The sequence below is a fragment of the Sinohyriopsis cumingii genome, chromosome 8, assembly GCF_028554795.1.
Source record: "Sinohyriopsis cumingii isolate HCF-2022 chromosome 8, ASM2855479v2, whole genome shotgun sequence".
NCBI lineage: Eukaryota > Metazoa > Mollusca > Bivalvia > Unionida > Unionidae > Sinohyriopsis > Sinohyriopsis cumingii.
In genome coordinates this window covers 114,972,002-114,990,428 of record NC_142968.1, presented here as the reverse complement: position 1 = coordinate 114,990,428, position 18,427 = coordinate 114,972,002, and the positions used below count along the sequence as shown (strand labels likewise).

General features: G+C 35.0%; 1 protein-coding gene across 4 annotated transcripts; it reads right to left on the bottom strand.

The window, feature by feature from the left end:
• Window positions 1-1,441: 1,441 nt before the first annotated feature.
• LOC149794430 (uncharacterized) lies at window positions 1,442-16,215 on the bottom strand. 4 transcript variants are annotated; one of them, XM_089968672.1, is made up of 7 exons: window positions 16,027-16,215; window positions 8,777-9,474; window positions 6,292-6,771; window positions 5,817-5,977; window positions 3,531-3,757; window positions 2,885-2,964; window positions 1,442-1,991 (listed from the first exon to the last, which is right to left on the bottom strand). In XM_089968672.1, exons 2-7 carry the CDS (start codon window positions 9,471-9,473, stop codon window positions 1,780-1,782), a joined length of 1,857 nt encoding a protein of 618 aa, XP_089824798.1. In that variant the 5' UTR covers window position 9,474; window positions 16,027-16,215; the 3' UTR covers window positions 1,442-1,779. The 4 variants fall into 4 exon arrangements, with proteins under 4 accessions (XP_089824798.1, XP_089824797.1, XP_089824796.1 ...); XM_089968671.1 differs by lacking the exon at window positions 16,027-16,215 and adding an exon at window positions 15,454-15,547; XM_089968670.1 differs by lacking the exon at window positions 16,027-16,215 and adding an exon at window positions 15,448-15,526.
• Between the last annotated feature and the right edge of the window lie 2,212 nt (window positions 16,216-18,427).

Here is an 18,427-nt window from a genome sequence, read left to right as displayed (position 1 = left end):
GTATTGCAAATTAAATCGCAAATAATCCTAGAATTACTAATACATGTCCTAATGAATAAAATGCTGAATCCACTTTAGTGTTATTCCAAAAATTTGCAATGCTGAAGCTGTTGATGTGCCTGTAGTGACTGGTAGTCTCAAATATACTAATGTACTAATGCCTGCATTGTACTGATGTCCCAACAGTCTTGTTTTACTCATCAGCTTCTGCAGGCAATGGTATGAATGTGCTCACCCATTTGGTAGGATAGTTGGTTACTCCTCAATTTATATAGGCAATGAAAGTTGTAATACATATTTGGTAGACTATTTGATTACACCTTAGCTTCTGTAGCCATAGGTATGAATAGAGTAATACATTTGGTAGACTATTTGATTACTCCTTAGCTTCTGTACCCAATGGTATGAACAGAGTAATACATTTGGTAGGCTATTTGATTACTCCTTAGCTTCTGTACCCAAAGGTATGAATGGAGTAATACATTTGGTAGACTATTTGATTACTCCTTAGCTTCTGTAGCCAATGGTATGAATGGAAAATACATTTGGTAGACTATTTGATTACTCCTTAGCTTCCGTAGCCAATGGTATGAATAGGAAAATACATTTGGTAGACTGTTTGATTACTCCTTAGCTTCTGTAGCCAATGGTATGAATAGAGTAATATATCTGGTAGACTATTTGATTACTCCTTAGCTTCTGTAGCCAATGGTATGAATAGGAAAATACATTTGGTAGACTGTTTGATTACTCCTTAGCTTCTGTAGCCAATGGTATGAATAGAGTAATATATCTGGTAGACTATTTGATTACTCCTTAGCTTCCGTAGCCAATGGTATGAATAGGAAAATACATTTGGTAGACTGTTTGATTACTCCTTAGCTTCTGTAGCCAATGGTATGAATAGAGTAATATATCTGGTACACTATTTGATTACTCCTTTGCTTCTGTAGCCAATGATATGAATAGAGTAATATATCTAGTAGACTATTTGATTACTCCTTAGCTTCTGTAGCCAATGGTATGAATAGAGTAATATATCTGGTAGACTATTTGATTACTCCTTAGCTTCTGTAGCCAATGGTATGAATAGAGTAATATATCTGGTAGACTGTTTGATTACTCCTTAGCTTCTGTAGCCAATGGTATGAATAGAGTAATATATCTGGTAGACTATTTGATTACTCCTTTGCTTCTGTAGCCAATGATATGAATAGAGTAATATATCTAGTAGACTATTTGATTACTCCTTAGCTTCTGTACCCAAAGGTATACATAGGGCCATACATATTTAAGCATCTAAATAAACTCTTTACTGGTGTTTTTTTTACCAAACTGACAAAATGCTCATATGACTCTTAGAATTTTAAAGAAAATTCTAAGTGTAGATTTGTTGCATAACAGACTAATAAAGGGTAAAACATAAAACATACACAAACAATTATAAGGAAAAAAACCATTTTATTTCATTATTAACCTGTGCTTGTAAAAGCAATCCTTGTTAATTTAAGAGATATAATATCTATTTATGTTCATTTGTTATGCTTTAATTTCAATCTTTTCATTATAATCATTCATTTATTCCATCCATTAAAGTTCCACAAAAATCTAAACAAATACATGATGGCGAAATAAATAATGATCAACAATTTTATTGTATGCATTTATATAGATTGATATAGGATTTGCTGTGAACATTGTACACATGAAATCGTTTGTCAAGATCCATGCTCAAAAACATGAATTAGATGTAAAATAAGATAAATGCAGTTATTGCAGTCAGTATCTATCAAGATCATCTGAAACAATTTTTCTCAGATGCATTATCTGGTACTCTGACAAAGAATCATATGCACTGACAAAACGAGACATTTGAGTCAAGGAAGATAACTCTCGCTGCCTTGTAGCAGAGAGGAGATCATTGTTGTATAGTTTACCAGGATCCAATTTCTTGGACTTTGGGTCCCTCATATAGAAAATTACCAGTCTTCCTGAAATTAAACATGAAACGATATGCTAATATAGCACAAATTCAATAAGTGATATAAACTCAATTAGGGAATCAATTAGTTGTAAGTCCTACTAAACATTTTGTCTATTAATACAGCTGTTATGTTGAAACAGTTTAAATATCTTATTCTTACTAAGGTAAGACAGAACTGGAAAATGAGGGTAGAATATGATACATTAGATTGTAGAGGTAATGAGCACTGAATGTGTACAAATTATATAGGAATGATTTGGAGAGAAAAAATGCACGACAGGGCTGTTATGAGCAGAGGGCATCAAAGTGCATATGCTCAGCTTAAATGTGCAGGTGCACCCTTAAATATGGAACTGAATGTTTTGAGCAGATTCCCGTTGATGAAAGACTGAGTCTAGATGTAAACTCCAAACTGAAATCAAGTTGCATGTCAGTACAGAATGTCTGCTCTATCACGAGATTAAAAGGACTTTTTAATACTGCAATATTCATTTGTAAAGACTTGATCTGATGAGAATTAGTAAATGTGTTTTATTCTGTAATTGTAGACTTAAATGCATAATAGCTAAGAACATTTCTATGAATACATGAATAAGATAGATTAAATGTTATAAATACCTCTAAACAGAAATTGTTGCTTTTGGCTGAAAAGATAACTTTCCTCTATCTTTGATTTTACATCTTTAAATTTGTTTCCTAGTAATAATTGTTAGATATATTTCACATGAACATTTCAAAGCAAGAACAAATATTTTACAGTTCTGTTGCTTGTATTTAAAACTGTTGCAGTTTCCACAGTAAAAATATGCATTGCAAAAAATCTCTGTTATTAATACAATAGTGCCTATAACTAGCTGCTATGTATAAAGGTACAAATGCAACAAATGAAATAACCTTTACCTCCCATTTTCTGTATGGCCTGAACGGTGGTCAGCCTGAGGTCACCTAATCCTACATTTGGATCCTCAAGAATCACATTTCTAAAAAGAAATATTAAATAAAGTCAAATAAATCTTTCCTAGACATCACCTCTGCTAAGAGACTAGTGTCAAAAGACTATGCATTTTCATTTCATACCCCTCACTTTTGACTTAAGAAGTTTGCAACTTCTGTATTAAAACACCACCAGCCTTCAGAGACAACATATTTTGGTTCCAATAAGGAATCTCTCAAAACAGGTTATGTTATAATTCAAACCTTCATTGGAATCATAAATAACTATCCTGAATTATCAATGTGAAGAATGCTATGACACTGCACTTAGGAAATGCTGTATCATTTTATACAGGTCCTAGTTTGCATTATTTAAGAGATGAACTATTAATAATGCACTGAACCAATGAAAAATAACTGGACAAAATGTATGAGAAAAAAGACACAATACATGAAGTATTAGCAGAGAGAGAAAAATAGATGCAAAAGTTAAAGACTACATATATATATCAATTCTTCAATATGCATTACTCCCTACCATTATTATCATCATTACTAATTCACAAATTATTAGAAAATAAACCAAATAAATCCAAGGCTCTTATTAACATACCGTTCATTGAAGTCTACACATAGAAAGTAAATAAAGACCGGTGGGATTTTCAAAATGGCCTCATGCTTCCGTACAATGAATTCCACAGGCTCAAGATTTAACTGACAAGTAACTGACTGAGTCATGCGCATGTGTAGTGGGTGGGTCTCCTCATAGAAACTGATTATGCAGAGCTTCCTTTCTAAATGAGAATGTGAATGTACTTGGCTAAGAACTCGCATGGCCGGCTGCAAGAAGAGCATAATTAAATTTTTTTATGCCGGCAGATATTTTAAATTTCAGTATAAGCAATAAATGTTTATCAAGGTTAATAACAAATAATGACCATTCTTTACTTGGCATTATCAAAGCAGAATCAGCACTCTTCCTCATATGATCAACGAAATGCTAAGAGCCTTCTTCTTCTTCTTCGTCATCTTCATCATCTCCACCAGCAGCAGAGTATTTGTAACTCTAGTTGTTGTTGTTACTTTTATATCTAAACAACTGCCATCACAACCAGCACTCTGAAGAATATGTATTGCATGAACAATCTGCCAATCAGTGCTTGTTATATCCATTTAACATCTGACTGTTGTCAATAAAAGTAAAAAATAAACCTAATGAATCTCCATTTCTTACATAAGCTATTGCACTATAGTGATGAGGTGATGACTAGGATAGTGGGGACTGAATGGACTTTCAGCAGCTATAGAGGACTAGGATGGTGAGGACTGAATGGACTATCAGCAACTGTTGATGTCTAGGATAGTGAGGACTGAATGGACTATCAGCAACTATAGTGAACTAGGATGGTGAGGACTGAATGGACTATCAGCAACTATAGATGTCAAGGATAGTGAGGACTGAATGGACTATCAGCAACTGTAGATGACTAGGATAGTGGGGACTGAATGGACTATCAGCAACTATAGAGGACTAGGATGGTGAGGACTGAATGGACTATCATTATCTGTAGATGTCTAGGATAGTAGGGACTGAATGGACTATCAGCAACTGTAGATGTCTAGGATAGTGAGGACTGAATGGACTATCAGCAACTGTAGATGTCTAGGATAGTGGTGACTGAATGGACTATCAGCAAATGTAGATGTCTAGGATAGTGGTGACTGAATGGACTATCATTATCTGTAGATGTCTAGGATAGTAGGGACTGAATGGACTATCAGCAACTGTAGATGTCTAGGATAGTGGGGACTGAATGGACTATCAGCAAATGTAGATGTCTATGATAGTGAGGACTGAATGGACTATCAGCAACTGTAGATGTCTAGGATAGTGAGGACTGAATGGACTATCAGCAACTGTAGATGACCAGGATAGTGAGGACTGAATGGACTATCAGCAACTGTAGATGTCCAGGATAGTGAGGACTGAATGGACTATCAGTAACTGTAGCTAAAGTGACAGTCTTTCAAAGTCCACCTTGGTATTATAAGTTTTGATATTGGTGATAAAGGTATAAAAATGATGCCCAAGGTGATAAGGATAGTTGTATTTAAGTTGCAGTTTTACACTGGTGGTAACTGTAATAAAAATGTTGTGAGTATCACTGTATTAATGAGGACTATGTTGAGTGTGGCCAATGTACTCAGCTCTGTTCAAACATCTGAGATGCTAAAGAAAGATTACGCCTAATATTTCAGTTTTTTACAATGTGAACATTGGTACACAGCAATTCACGCACTCAAAGCAGTTCCAAAGCATCCAATGTCCGAGTATAGCTAATTAGGCAAAGGCAAACATAAAACCTGGGAAAAGAAAAAAAGTAGTTGCAGATTCTTTGTGTCAGTTGTAATAACCATTGTCATGTTACTTATGTTGCTTTTGTCATGGTCATGATGGTAGATTTGGTTGTGATTTTAATTTGGATAATGAACTTGACCAAACGTGTCCTTTTGGGACTGGTGATGATGCAATGTTGGTGGATGCTGTTGTGAATGTCACTATGGCAGTGCTGCTCTTAATTCATACATGAAATTATAATGACTTACTAATAAATATCATAAATAATATTACAGTAGACAGTTTTAAGCACTGCAGCTTAAAAAACAGCTTTTGTCTGTTTGAAGTTATGGTGTTTTCTTTTTCATTTTCGTGTGTTGGGATACAGTTGATGGAGAGGTTAATGAAAGATTTTTTTTATAAAAATAACATTTTAGGGGTGTATATAATTTTTATTTTTTATTATTGTTGTAGTAAAAGTGACTGTGTCATTGCTGTGTTGATGTGCTGAAAATAATTACAGAATAATAAAGAGAATTTAAAATAAGCACTCAACCTTACAGAATATGATGCTGGACTGTAACTTGCTTTGCCCACATCCTGCTCTTGTCTGATCTCAGCAATATTCTTCACATTCCCGTTTGTTCCTCTAATCGCACAAAAAGATATGACTAAGAATAACAGGATAGCGTTATCCAACATGATAACAACTACCAGAGTATCTGTAAAGAAAACAAAAACATTAATTTAATACCCAATGGTTGAAAGTTTTATCCGAACACTAACATATACTTACCATTTCAAGAAAAGGGATTACTTTTCTGAATAAGATTATTTTGGGTCAGCTCTATTTATGGTTTGAATTTGTTTGTAACTTTTAAAATTATATGCTTACAACTGCCACATATTGCATTTACCATGATGTTCAACAATGTGCTGTATCCTATCACATAACGTAACGGATTTATCTATCAGCGTACATTTTAAGAAGGATTAGTTTTCCGACATAACATTTCACTAAGCGTACTTTACTTACTCTTATTAAATATGTTCTCCTCTACATATTCCATCCTTGTGTGCAATGCCTGGATGCTGTCTGAAACTACTGTTGTATTCTCAGCAAGATTCTTGGCAATTTTGCCATGCCTTTCGATTGATTCATCTAGAACTCTAAGACTTGTATTTAACTCTAATATTTGCACTGTCATCTTTGTATTCTGGTTTGCCATGTCTTCAGACAGTTTTTTCAGATCTTCTTTCCAATTAATTACATCTGTACGTCCTTCGTTATTTAGCGAATCTTTTATGCTATCCAATGTAGTCATTACTCCATCTTTCATGATCTTAAGCTCTTCACTAATTCTTTTGTGCATCATTTTCCTATTTTCACCAATTTCACCAACTAGCTTCTTCTCTGCTGCCTCTATGCTGTCCCCAAAATGCTCTTGCAACGTTAGTTTTGCAGTGTCGATATGATCATGACCACTTCGGAATTTCTTCATATATTTCTTATTTCCTTGAAAATAAAAAAGGAAAACATGAGATTTATATGAACTGAGATGTACAAAAAGTATATCACATTGTGCTAGTTCAGTATCATCCAGTGAAAATAGCCCTTAAAATTCCACAACACAGCCGCTTTTATACCTGGCTTAATAAGGTCCATAAGACTAGACCGTTTATACTTGCTTATAAGTTGAGTCAAACTGCAAACAACAAAGATCCTGATCTGCCATAGCATAATGCTCATGTGGATCACAGTCTATCTTGTTTGTTCTACTGATAACTTCTAACAGGCAGACCTAAATATGATGGCGCATTAAGCCGTTTGCATAAAAAGCAAGTAATACGGTATCTTAAACAAGAATTAGATAGATGAGCCACGTGTATAATACCCTGCATGATGCCCTGATTCAAACCTGCTTTGTTATAACATGGATTAAGCTGTTATCATTGTAGTACACAAGTCATACTTTACTTTAAACTATGGAATTATCTTTACCAAGGATCTTGTTACAGTAACATTATCCTGATATGATTAAGAAAATTTCAACTAGGTGGGTATTATACAATTAACCTCTTTTTATAATTCTTCAATCAGTGGTTTTGACCACGTCTGGGGTGTACCTAGCTATGATGTCATAGCCTCAACATGTCTGAGGCTTAGACCAGCAAGCAGATCTTCACTTTGTTTCTGACATTACTGTTAGCTACCGGTAATGTCAGGAAGAAATAAAATGGAGATCTACTTGTTGGTCAAGGTTGAGGCTACAATATGATCATATACTTTACAGTGGACCAAATACAACTATTGTCTACAATATGATCTATAATTTACAATGGACCAAATACAACTATTGTCTACAATATGATCTATACTTTACAATGGACCAAATACAACTACTGCCTACAATATGATCTATACTTTACAACGGACCAAATACAACTATTGTCAAAGACAAAGAGGTGACTATAGTTACAATCTACTAATTAAATTTATGTTTTTCAGGAAGTTTGACTAATGATAACGTTATTAAGTTGTTGTTGTTGTTGTTGTGGGGTTTAACGCCATTTTGCAGCACATGATAGGCTATACATGGCGGCCAGTATTAATGGTGGAGGAAGAACCAGAGAAAACCCCGGAAAGAACCACCGACCCACGAGAAGCTACTGGCAAGCTTTCTCACATAACCACATTGGCTGAATCTTAGACTCGAACCGCCGCAGACAGAGGTGAGATGGCAGTGATCCGTAACGAAGAGCGCTTTAGACCACTCGGCCACTCGGGGCCCCGATAACGTTATTAAGCTTATATCAGGTAAATTATATTGGTGTATTTACACTAACCATAACTTAGATAGCACGAGATCCTCGGGTAATTCGTTTTCCAAATAAGGCTTTCTGTGCAATATTTGGATATTTTATGGTACATTATTTAATGCATATCATATTTACTACGATCTTCTTACGTCTTCAAAGTAGGCAGAAATATCCTTAAATGGCACCAAATAAAATAGGCTGAAAACGTTAGTTGTTATCGGTTGAAATGATATGGCAGATATTCCAAATGAAAATATTGGATAAAGAATGTAAACAATATTTTACACATATTTGTACAATGATAGGTAGCAATTATAGTTTTAAATAAGAAGTATAATTAATTTCTTTCAGTATATGTAAGGGACGTTATCAAATCTTTTACAGCAGGCTGAAAAATCATCAGGTGTAAAGCTCACCCGGCTACACCATTGATACACATTGGCTTATGTTTGCACAATGTCCACTAAGGGTACCTGAGTGCATAGGGTCCTGGCTTTGTCTCTAATAAGTACAGCCAGACTTTGGCCAAGACAACTGACCATTGACCTTCACCAAGGTCAATCGGAAAGTTTAATTTCCAACTTGATATCACTAGACTACACTTAAATACACTACAATATATTATATTCTCAGGTTGATTTCATGAGAATTTTCAACAACTTAAGTATCTCATGATCATTGTCAGAAAGAACTATACTGACCATTAATATTTATGCTTCCCTTTCTCTCTTGCTTTGTTTGGTTTAATATAGGGTTCTCACACTTATCTAGAGAATCCTTTCTGTCGTCCATCATTTGAAAAGGCATATCAACACTACAAACATCAGTGTTCACTTGGGATATATGCGATCTCACCTTAGCATCGTGCTCATCTTTTGTCGATTCTTCTTTGAAACTAAGTTCGCATTTGCGAAGCTGTCTTTGCTCCTCCTGAAATTCAGCAATGCTATTAAGTTTATTAATAACTTTGTCTTTCAAACAGTGAAACTCCTCTTGAACTTTTCTGTGCAATACTTGCGTCTTTTCGTCAATTTTTCCCAAACACTTCCTCTTTATTACTTCTATTGTGTCCTTTAAATTCTCCTTTTCCTTCATTTTTTCCATGTAATGTTCAGAAACTGTGATTCCTAACTTCTGCATATTTTCTTTAACTCCTCTGAGGTCTGTTTGAAGCTTCGAAATGGAAATGTGCGTTTCAGACTCAACACGGGATAAATTTTGAGTAAGCATTTGTGTACGTTCCTGTAATTCATAAGGAAATAAGTTTTCCTTATCACTTTTCACATTTTCTGTTGACTTAAGTTTGGGCACTGAGTACCAACTACAAATGGCTATTGCAACAGCAAAACAGGATACAAACGATGTGACAATATTCGGCCACAAAAGCTGAGTATCCATTCTGAAACAGAAACAGATAAATAGCAATATTGTATACACTGCGTCTGCATCAGCTAATACATGTATCTGTATTTTCTTTCTGTTTTTCTTTATATATATATATATATATATATATATATATATATATATATATATATATATATATATATATATATACACACACATATATATAGACGCACTTTAAACAAGAAACACGTGTTAAGCTGTGAAAATCTGAACATAATTAATGACTAATTAATGACTACTGGCTATAATATCAACTGTGTTTCAGGTGTACATAACTTCATGCTTTGCAGCCTGTGACACATTTTCTACACGTGATCATTCAAGCAATAAATAGTACCGTGTTCTTCCTTGTGTTTTGCTCAGGTCGCTGCATATTATTGGACGCGATCTTAATATACAATATTGTTGTTACCGGGTTTTCAAAACTGGAGAAAAGCTGAAGTTTTAAGGGCATATGCAGGCTTAAATCCTTTCAAAACATCAAACATCAGACATACTGCAAGCAGCTTACAGTTAATGGCAAGATGCGATACGCTTAAACAGCAATATTTAGTCAACATCTCAATTTCATAACAGTTTCGATCAACTGGAAGCCTCAATGGCATATATCCGACTCATTTAACAGAAAGCGACGATGCCAAATTTGGAACATTTAAAAAGGCAATGTTATTTACATAACCGCTAAATAACAGCGTCTTGAAGGCCATCCACTGAGATCGCCCATGTTGGTGAAGATGGTAGGCATACACATGCACGGACTGTGTCCAGGTATCTCAGACGACACGCAGTTCAGTGCCGAAGACCCTATAATGGTCAAATTGTGAGTAAAACTAATGCAACATCGTCGAAAATTACAACTGTTGTCTTTATAAGTTTGACCTTAAAAAACAAACAAAACACATCTGAAACCTTTCAGAGCATGACAATCAGTTGAAAATGATTACCGATTGACATTAGTCAAAACATCGTGAAATCCATTGATCAATTCGAAGAAGGACGTATAAGATATTGAAGTATTGCATGTTTAAATTTTGTATAGTTTGAGAGAGTGTGGCATATACAATCTTTCTAGATATACATACTCCTCGAGAGATCACATATGGCTTCTGACGGCATTTTTTCTCCTCATGTGGGATCGGTCAAGTAGTCTGTCAGGAAGCCATCGGTCACATAAATATGCCAAGTGCTACATAACATATGCAAGACAAACTTTCATATCTCCCTTGTCGCATAATACTGAAATTTTTGCATGGAACTTATCAATCTTCTGTCCATAGCCTTGATCTTTGTTTCAAGGAGAAATCTTTTACTTCTTTACTTCCATCAGAATATCTAGATAATTAATGGACAGAGCGCGGTCTTCAAATCCAAGATACCAATTAAAAGATGTGCTTGTTGAATTCAAGGTGTGACGATAACTATGGCTCTGTTGAAGTAGTATGTAATTATTCTTAATCAAGCTCGTATGAACTGGTCTGACGATGACCACATTGGTTTTTATTCAGGAATAACTATGTGTATTAAAAGTCTAGTTTTAAAAATGTAATGCTCAAAAAGAACGAAAACAATTTTTGAAAAATATATCTTTCAAATACACGTAAACATGTACTACATGATAAAACACTAAAGGTAAATACATTGTACGTTGAAATTGTTATTATATCCGTAAATTATTCGAGTGAAATAGTCATGAAACCATGCCAAAAATATTACTCGGTAAATACGCACGTGTCGCGCATGAAAGCAGTTACTATCTGGTAATACTATCCACAATCTTTGTGCATAGTTGTCACAATATGAACAATATTTATACAAGGCTGAGCTTTCAAACAACAAAAATTGTTTATATCAGCAATATAAGTTTTAAAAGAATTATCTCTTTCTCATTTATATATATGACTGTGCTGTCCTGTTATTGCTGACTGAGAAGTTTAATTTGTTTATTTATATATTTTCAAAAAGGCAGAGATCCAATATTGACACAATGTATAAATGAATACGTCACCAAATATAATAAACATTTAAATTGTTGTGTGAGCTTTTCTATGAAATTAGTGTGCGTTGCATTCAGTTAATTATATCAGGATTAAATAATCTCTGCTGGCTCGTTTAAAATATTCAACATTTTATATTTTCTCTAGTTACCCCCACACTCTAAAAGAAAAGAGAAAAAGGAAAAGATAACAAGGGAGGAACGAGTGATATCGCTTGCCCTTATGTGAATGAATAACTGGACTGTACATAGCGTTACACAGCCCCAACCTCATAGTACGTTGAGATATATGATCGCCTGTGTATGGATGTATACGGAGAGTGAAGGCGTTTGAGGTATATCATGGCTTTGTGAATGCATGTACAGATGATGTACGCGTTTGAGGTAATATAATTGCCCCATGAATGTACATACACAGAGGATGTAGGAATTTGAGGTAATATAATGGCTTTACAAATATATGTAAACAGAGGATGTAGGCGTTTAAGGTATATAATGTCCTTATGTAAGTGTACACAGCAAATTTAGGCATTTGAGGTAATATAATCACCTTATGAATGGGTGTACACAGATGATGTAGGCATTTGAGGTAATATAATCGCCTTATGAATGGGTGTACACAGATGATGTAGACATTTGAGGTAATATAATCGCCTTATGAATGGGTGTACACGGATGATGTAGGCGTTTGAGGTAATATAATCGCCTTATGAATGGGTGTACACAGATGATGTAGGCATCTGAGGTAACAGAATGGCCTTTATGAATGAGTGTACACATTAAATGTAGATGTCTGATGTAATATAATTGCTTTCTGTATGGAAGTACACAGAGGATATAGGCGTTTGGGATAAATAATGGCCTTATATATGGATGTACAAAGAGGATGTAAAAGTCTGAGTGAACTTTTGGATGGAAGTAGAAAATGACAGAATCAAGAAATGTCGTTGAAAAGTCGTGAAGAAACACAGCCCTCTATTAGAGTTATTGCTGTAAAAAGCTGTTGAATAGTTATTATATATCTTAAAATAGTGTTCTTTTAAACTATTAATTTAGTTCTACTCTACTTATTGCTACCATCGATACGTATGGTTTGTGACAGTTACGAAAACGAAACAGAATTTAATTTCGAAGATAGTCTTAAAGTTAAGGTTTAAGTACACATTATGCAGGAAAATGATTCAAAAATATGTTATTTCAATAACATGACAACAATGAATTAGCTGGAAAAAAATTCAGATAACTATCGTCGATCATATCACATTACGAGAACACGTGTCATACATTCTCAAATTTAGTGTACATGTATTAATTATGTTTGTAGTTGGTTTGACTTAATCATATAATACAACATAATTTTGCTAATATTATTATTTACACTAGGTTAATTGTTCTAGGACAGGAATAAAAAAGTATTAAAAAAATAAAAATGATCAGGATGAGTGAGTTTGTAAAACTGTTCGAACACAAAAATGCAAAACCGTTTTTAAAAAAATCGATGCCGCCGAATTTCGAACGCGACCTCTTGTTTGGTAGCAGGGACACAAAAAGACAAATAATCCCACCCCCCTCCTAGTACAAAGTGTTAAAAGAAAGTTTCAACTTAATTTTTTTAAACGTTTCTTTTAGTAAAAAAATTTATTTAAAAATGGATATTGAAAGTTTTGACCTAAATGTTTAAAAACAAAAAGAATGCCGCCACAAGTTTTGAATTTGCGACCTCTTGTTTGGCAAGTGGTACACATGGAAAGTCAAAAAGAAAGAAAGACAAATATGGATGCCTCTATCTATCTATCTGTGTGTGTGTGTGTGTGTGTGATTTTGTTCGATATTTGTAACTGGGACCGTGACCTTTGAAGTGGTTACCTGCATATCCCTAAATACATTTCCTGTTTCGTTTTCAATCCATGCGCAAATTCTAACGACAAACAATTCTGGGAAAAGAGGAAATTCCACACATGTAAACTAGCCATTGACCCTCGACTCTTAGAACTCAACGACGTGCCGCATTATTTTCAACCACAATGGTCCAACTAGAGGCATGCTGCCCAAATGTGGCTGGCGGGTCAATGTGGCTTACACTCATACAAGAAGCCAGTTCTATAATTATAGTAAAATTACTATGATTTTTATAATGTATGACCCATGAGCTTTACATTTTTAGTCCATGTCGCCCAAGATGTTGAAGATGTTGGACTCACCTCTCTTAAACCTGTGGCTTTTTCATGACACTATCACAGTAAACGTGTCACGTGTTAAATTTAGGATTTCTGCACTAAGTTTTAGCGATTAGAGATAAATGAGTTGCGCATAAAAATGAAGACTTGATGGTGTATTAAGCCTTTATTATTTTGAATAAGTGCAAAAATTGTAAGAGATATCTGAATAGTAGAAAAAGTAAGAGAGATTTGAATAAGAGTAGAAAAAGTAAGAGAGATTTCGTTAATATAAATTGATAAACCTAAATTGTGTCATCTAAGATTGATCAGCAGTGTCACGAGAGGATATGTACTATCCTCTCTTTTCAAACAGATTCCAAATTACTATGTTAATCTTCAAGCATGAAAACAATCAATATTAGTGCCATTAGTTTCGATAATGCGGTAAGGTCGTCACTGCACTTGCTACTTGGTTAATTGCATTAGGGGCCATCCATTTAGTAAGTACGCATGGAGGGGGAGGGTGGTTAACCCAAATGCATATGCTTGCGGGGGGGGGGGGGGGGCTATACTGATAATGTACGTACGCATAGGAAACGGGGGGGGGGCCTCGATAATAATTTGTCTAATACGTAACCTGTTCAACTGAGTTCAGTCGGCGTTTGAATTTTAGCGGACACTAGATAAACTTTTTAAAGTTATGCAGCTTATTTCTTTGATTCAGCCAGACATTCAACGTTGATGGACCATCTGTTTTATTAAACACGTTAATATTATTAATCCTTGATCGTTTCTGTGTGGATTAAATATAGGCCGTTCGATAGAATTGGGGAGTGGGGTGCGTCAAGCGTACGTACGCAGGTGGGGGTGGGGGTAAACAAAGTACGCATGTGTACAGGGAGGGGGAAAGGGATCAAGCTATTACATATTTTTGCACACGTACTACATGGATGGTCCCTTACCAGTGTTATACTAGTACTAGTGTTGGAAATATGTTTCAGTTGAAAGATTAATAACTGGCTCGTCATAACTGATCTATAGTCGATACTTATCGGTTGGATATATTTTCTGTATTTTTAATGGTAATATAATTTCTGCATACTTCTAAATGGTTTACTCATTTGTATCCCGTAAAGTCGAATGGCCTGCACATTTGTCGTTTGTCATGTTGGTACTCTCTGGAAGCTGACATTCACAAGTCTTTTCTGTAAGATTTCAACCTTAAACTTCGATGAGTTAAAAAGAAAAGTTACGATCGTTTATATTCAAATATGGAACATCGTAATCACACGCTTGGTCCTTTAACTTTTCCCACCAATCGTCGATTATTCTCATCAATCGTCACGCCACTGTTACTGAATTATTTTTATAATACAGATTGTTTATATTTCTTAATACACTGATTGGTATCAAGTCTTCACATATAAGATAAGCACAATGTAATGACATACTGTATGTTTCTTATGTTATAATATAGATGTCAGTAAATTATAACTGTTTTCTACATTTGTACTAATGATTTAGTTCTCCAATTATTATTATTATTATTATTGATAGATGGGCATGATTTTGATTCTAAATAAGATACATAAAACTAGGAAAGACTCGATGCACAGACAAAGAAAAGCAAAAAGACACTTTCTCATGGTACCCAAAGTTGTTCTTTTGTTTTCCATCTTCAAGAGCCATGGGGGCTGAACTGGTTGGATGTGGGACCCAGTGTGTCTTGAAAAAGGTACTTATCTTCCACTTCCTCCGCATGTTATAGCCAATACGCTAACTGTGCCATTAAAAAATAACAAAACTTCATATTTACACATGCCTATTTCCTGTTCTTGGAATACAAATCCCATATAACTTGTTTCTCTTTAACATATGTGCACGACGAGACACTTCCAGCCTAGGAATGCATGTGTACACGTGGGATAGACTGGCAGGCAGACAGCTTATAACCTTTTGAGATAAGTTCGCTCTTCTATTTCACATACATGTATACATACGTGTGAGCATATGTGTATCCATGCACACAAGGAGACAACTTAAAATTATTTTCTTACAGACCCATTCACAGTGAACATACCCGAATCTTTCCCAAACGATCACAATAAATCTGTTCAATATCTTTTTTGAGCTTTTTACTTTGAGTTAACATTTATCAACGTATTAAGTCATGTACATTCCAAGTAATTATTTGTCTGACAGGGCAGGCAACCCGTCTTTTATCTATTACAGATGATGACAGTCGTTGCAAAACGGTTTTGAATCCATTATATTGAGTTCTAGATCCTCCACTAAACCTAGAGACTGCATAATTTTCATCACTTAAATGCTGTATGAATAATGCAAGACCAAAACTTAGTCCGCAGTTTGTCCTAGATTATCTCGCTTGACTCACCTTGCCACGTTTGTCTTGTTTCCTCAAAAGCAAAAATAAAACAATACAAATAATAAGTCCTCTTGCAGGGGTTTGGGGAGATTCGTGGATTGGTGGATTCAGCAATAAACAGCAAGTATATTCCAATACGTTTTGACACTGCGCTAGCACAAAGGCCTTGAAAAAATGAAATTAGACCGGATATTCAAAGTGAATCTGAGGGACCGACCATGTAAATTTTAGTTGTACGTCTTTCTAATTAGATTGTGTATGTTATTTATCTCATATATGTTTTGAACTGATAATATAAATAAACATAGTTTATTTTTCTTTTAAAAATAAGAGCAAGAGTATTTCTTTTGAAGTTATTTTCGAGCTAATACCTCTCTCTGCTCCCCAAATATACTCGGTCCCTTAGACAAAGACAGAAATGCAACCTTTTGCAAATGCAGATTTTGTGACTCGAATATAGTGCATACACCGTGTCAGTGATTGATAGACATTACCAAGGCGCACACTTCGTAAGTGATTGTTATACGTTACTAGTGATAACAAAGGTGAGTATAGTAAACCTTATCTAGACTATATTATGTATTTATCAAAACTCGGACGATGCTCAGAATCTGTTTCTAAGTTACCTCTCTCTCTCTCTCTCGGACAATCATTTGCGATGGAAAAACATCGTGAGGATCGCCTAGTCAGTTCAGATAGAACCTAATGACCGACTCATTAGGGTCTCTCAATATCAGGGGCGATCCAGGGGGTCGGGGTGGGTTGGATGAGCGCAGTAAAACGGGAACATTTCCTAGAGTTGTGATTATTTATAAATTAGCTGGCTCACCGAGGAAACGTCTTAAATACACCAACTTGCAGATGGTTCGCCCTTGGATCCTACAATATTTTGGATCTGCCACTTACTATTATGTTTTTAATTATTGCAATATGGTTTCGACTAAATTTTCATATTTTTGTAAAATGATATAGGTACATGGATTACTTGTATAATTGTTTATTTCCCCTCCAGTGGCCTGCTGAGCTCAACTATTTTTTTTGTTAACAATGCCGAATTATAAATTGATCGAGAAAAATATTGACACAGTGAAAGATAGATAAAATAAAATAAAATTAAATTAAAATTAAAATAAAATTAAAATAATCGTAAATTGATATCACTGAGGATCTCTTGTGACATATGCTCGTGGAAAAAAATAATGTTTTAGCGTTTAATCCAAGCATCGTCCAACTGTCAAGGGAAACAACCGTTAAGTCCAGATATCGATAGAAACTAGTCACATATCCCTAATCCCATCAGGTTTCTTTTAAAAGCCGCTCGAGCATACAAAATTATATATTCACTGGTTATTTTGCAATGATTGAGAAAGTTACGGCCTTGTGATACAGGGATCACTTTGTTTATGTTTTTGTTTGTTTTGTTTCTTCTGTGATGTTGTTTTTGGGGTGTTTGTTTTGTTGGGGAGAGTAGCAGGGAGGGTGAGCAGACCATTTTTTAGAGAGTCCGTTCGCGAAAATAAAGCTTCCTACGAAAATTAAAAATGCAAGGTCAGTAACGCCAAACCGAAGCCTCTGACCGAGATTTCTCTACTTGGGTTACTTTATTTTTTACGCTTGTGTTTTTGTGTGTTTGTTTACCAGTTGGACACTTGTTGTTGGTCGTAACCCTCCCTGCTGATGTATTGTGTGAGTAATTAAATCATTATTATATCAATAATGGAATTTCACACATCTAAACTAGCTAGAGAGCGACTAGAGGCAATTAAGAAAGATCTCGCCGTTCGTGAATCTGTCAAGCAACAACTTCAAGAGCGCCAGGAGTCTGAGGTGGAAATTACAGAGGGTGTAGAACAGTTATTTGAATCGGTTACGAAGACTACTAAAGGTCTTCTTCCCACGTTGGAGCAAACCGCTAAAGCAAATGGAAAAATAGCAGAAAGAACTAAAAAAAAAAAAAAAAAAGATTCCACGAGAGCTTCAAGGTGAAATAGCTGCTGCTCGACCCCTTGACAGAGTCAAGGAAGAAATACTTGAAGGTATTGACCAAGCTCATGCTGAAATAGGTGATATAAAAGATTGTATACCAGAACCAGAACACGCAAGAGAAAGAACTGAAATAACTGATAAATTTACCGAAGAAGGTATTACCGCAATAAATAAAAAAATAACGGCGTAGAAGAATTATCTTCGTTTGCCGTGTGCAGTTTTGATCTAAGAAAACGAAATTTGAAACCCGAATACGATAATGATACAGAAATCGTGATAACTAGTACAAAGGGATATCTCGCTTACACTACGGAGTTGATCGGGTCCAAAGTAATGATCCAAGATATATTACACTTAGTGATGAAATAAATGATTATCTTGCACTGTTACAACAACGACAACTACAATTACAACAACAACAAAA

Bases quoted from the DNA above. Each gene is read 5' to 3' on its own strand.
- LOC149794430 (XM_089968669.1), bottom strand. From the start codon at position 15,392: ATGCGGAGGAAGTGGAAGATAAGTACCTTTTTCAAGACACACTGGGTC. The intron at 5,978-6,291 runs GTAAGTAAAGTA...TTTTCTTTACAG, and splicing joins GGAGAACATATTTAATAAGA to ATACTCTGGTAGTTGTTATC. The intron at 3,758-5,816 runs GTAAGGTTGAGT...CTCTTCTTGCAG, and splicing joins ACAGTCCAGCATCATATTCT to CCGGCCATGCGAGTTCTTAG.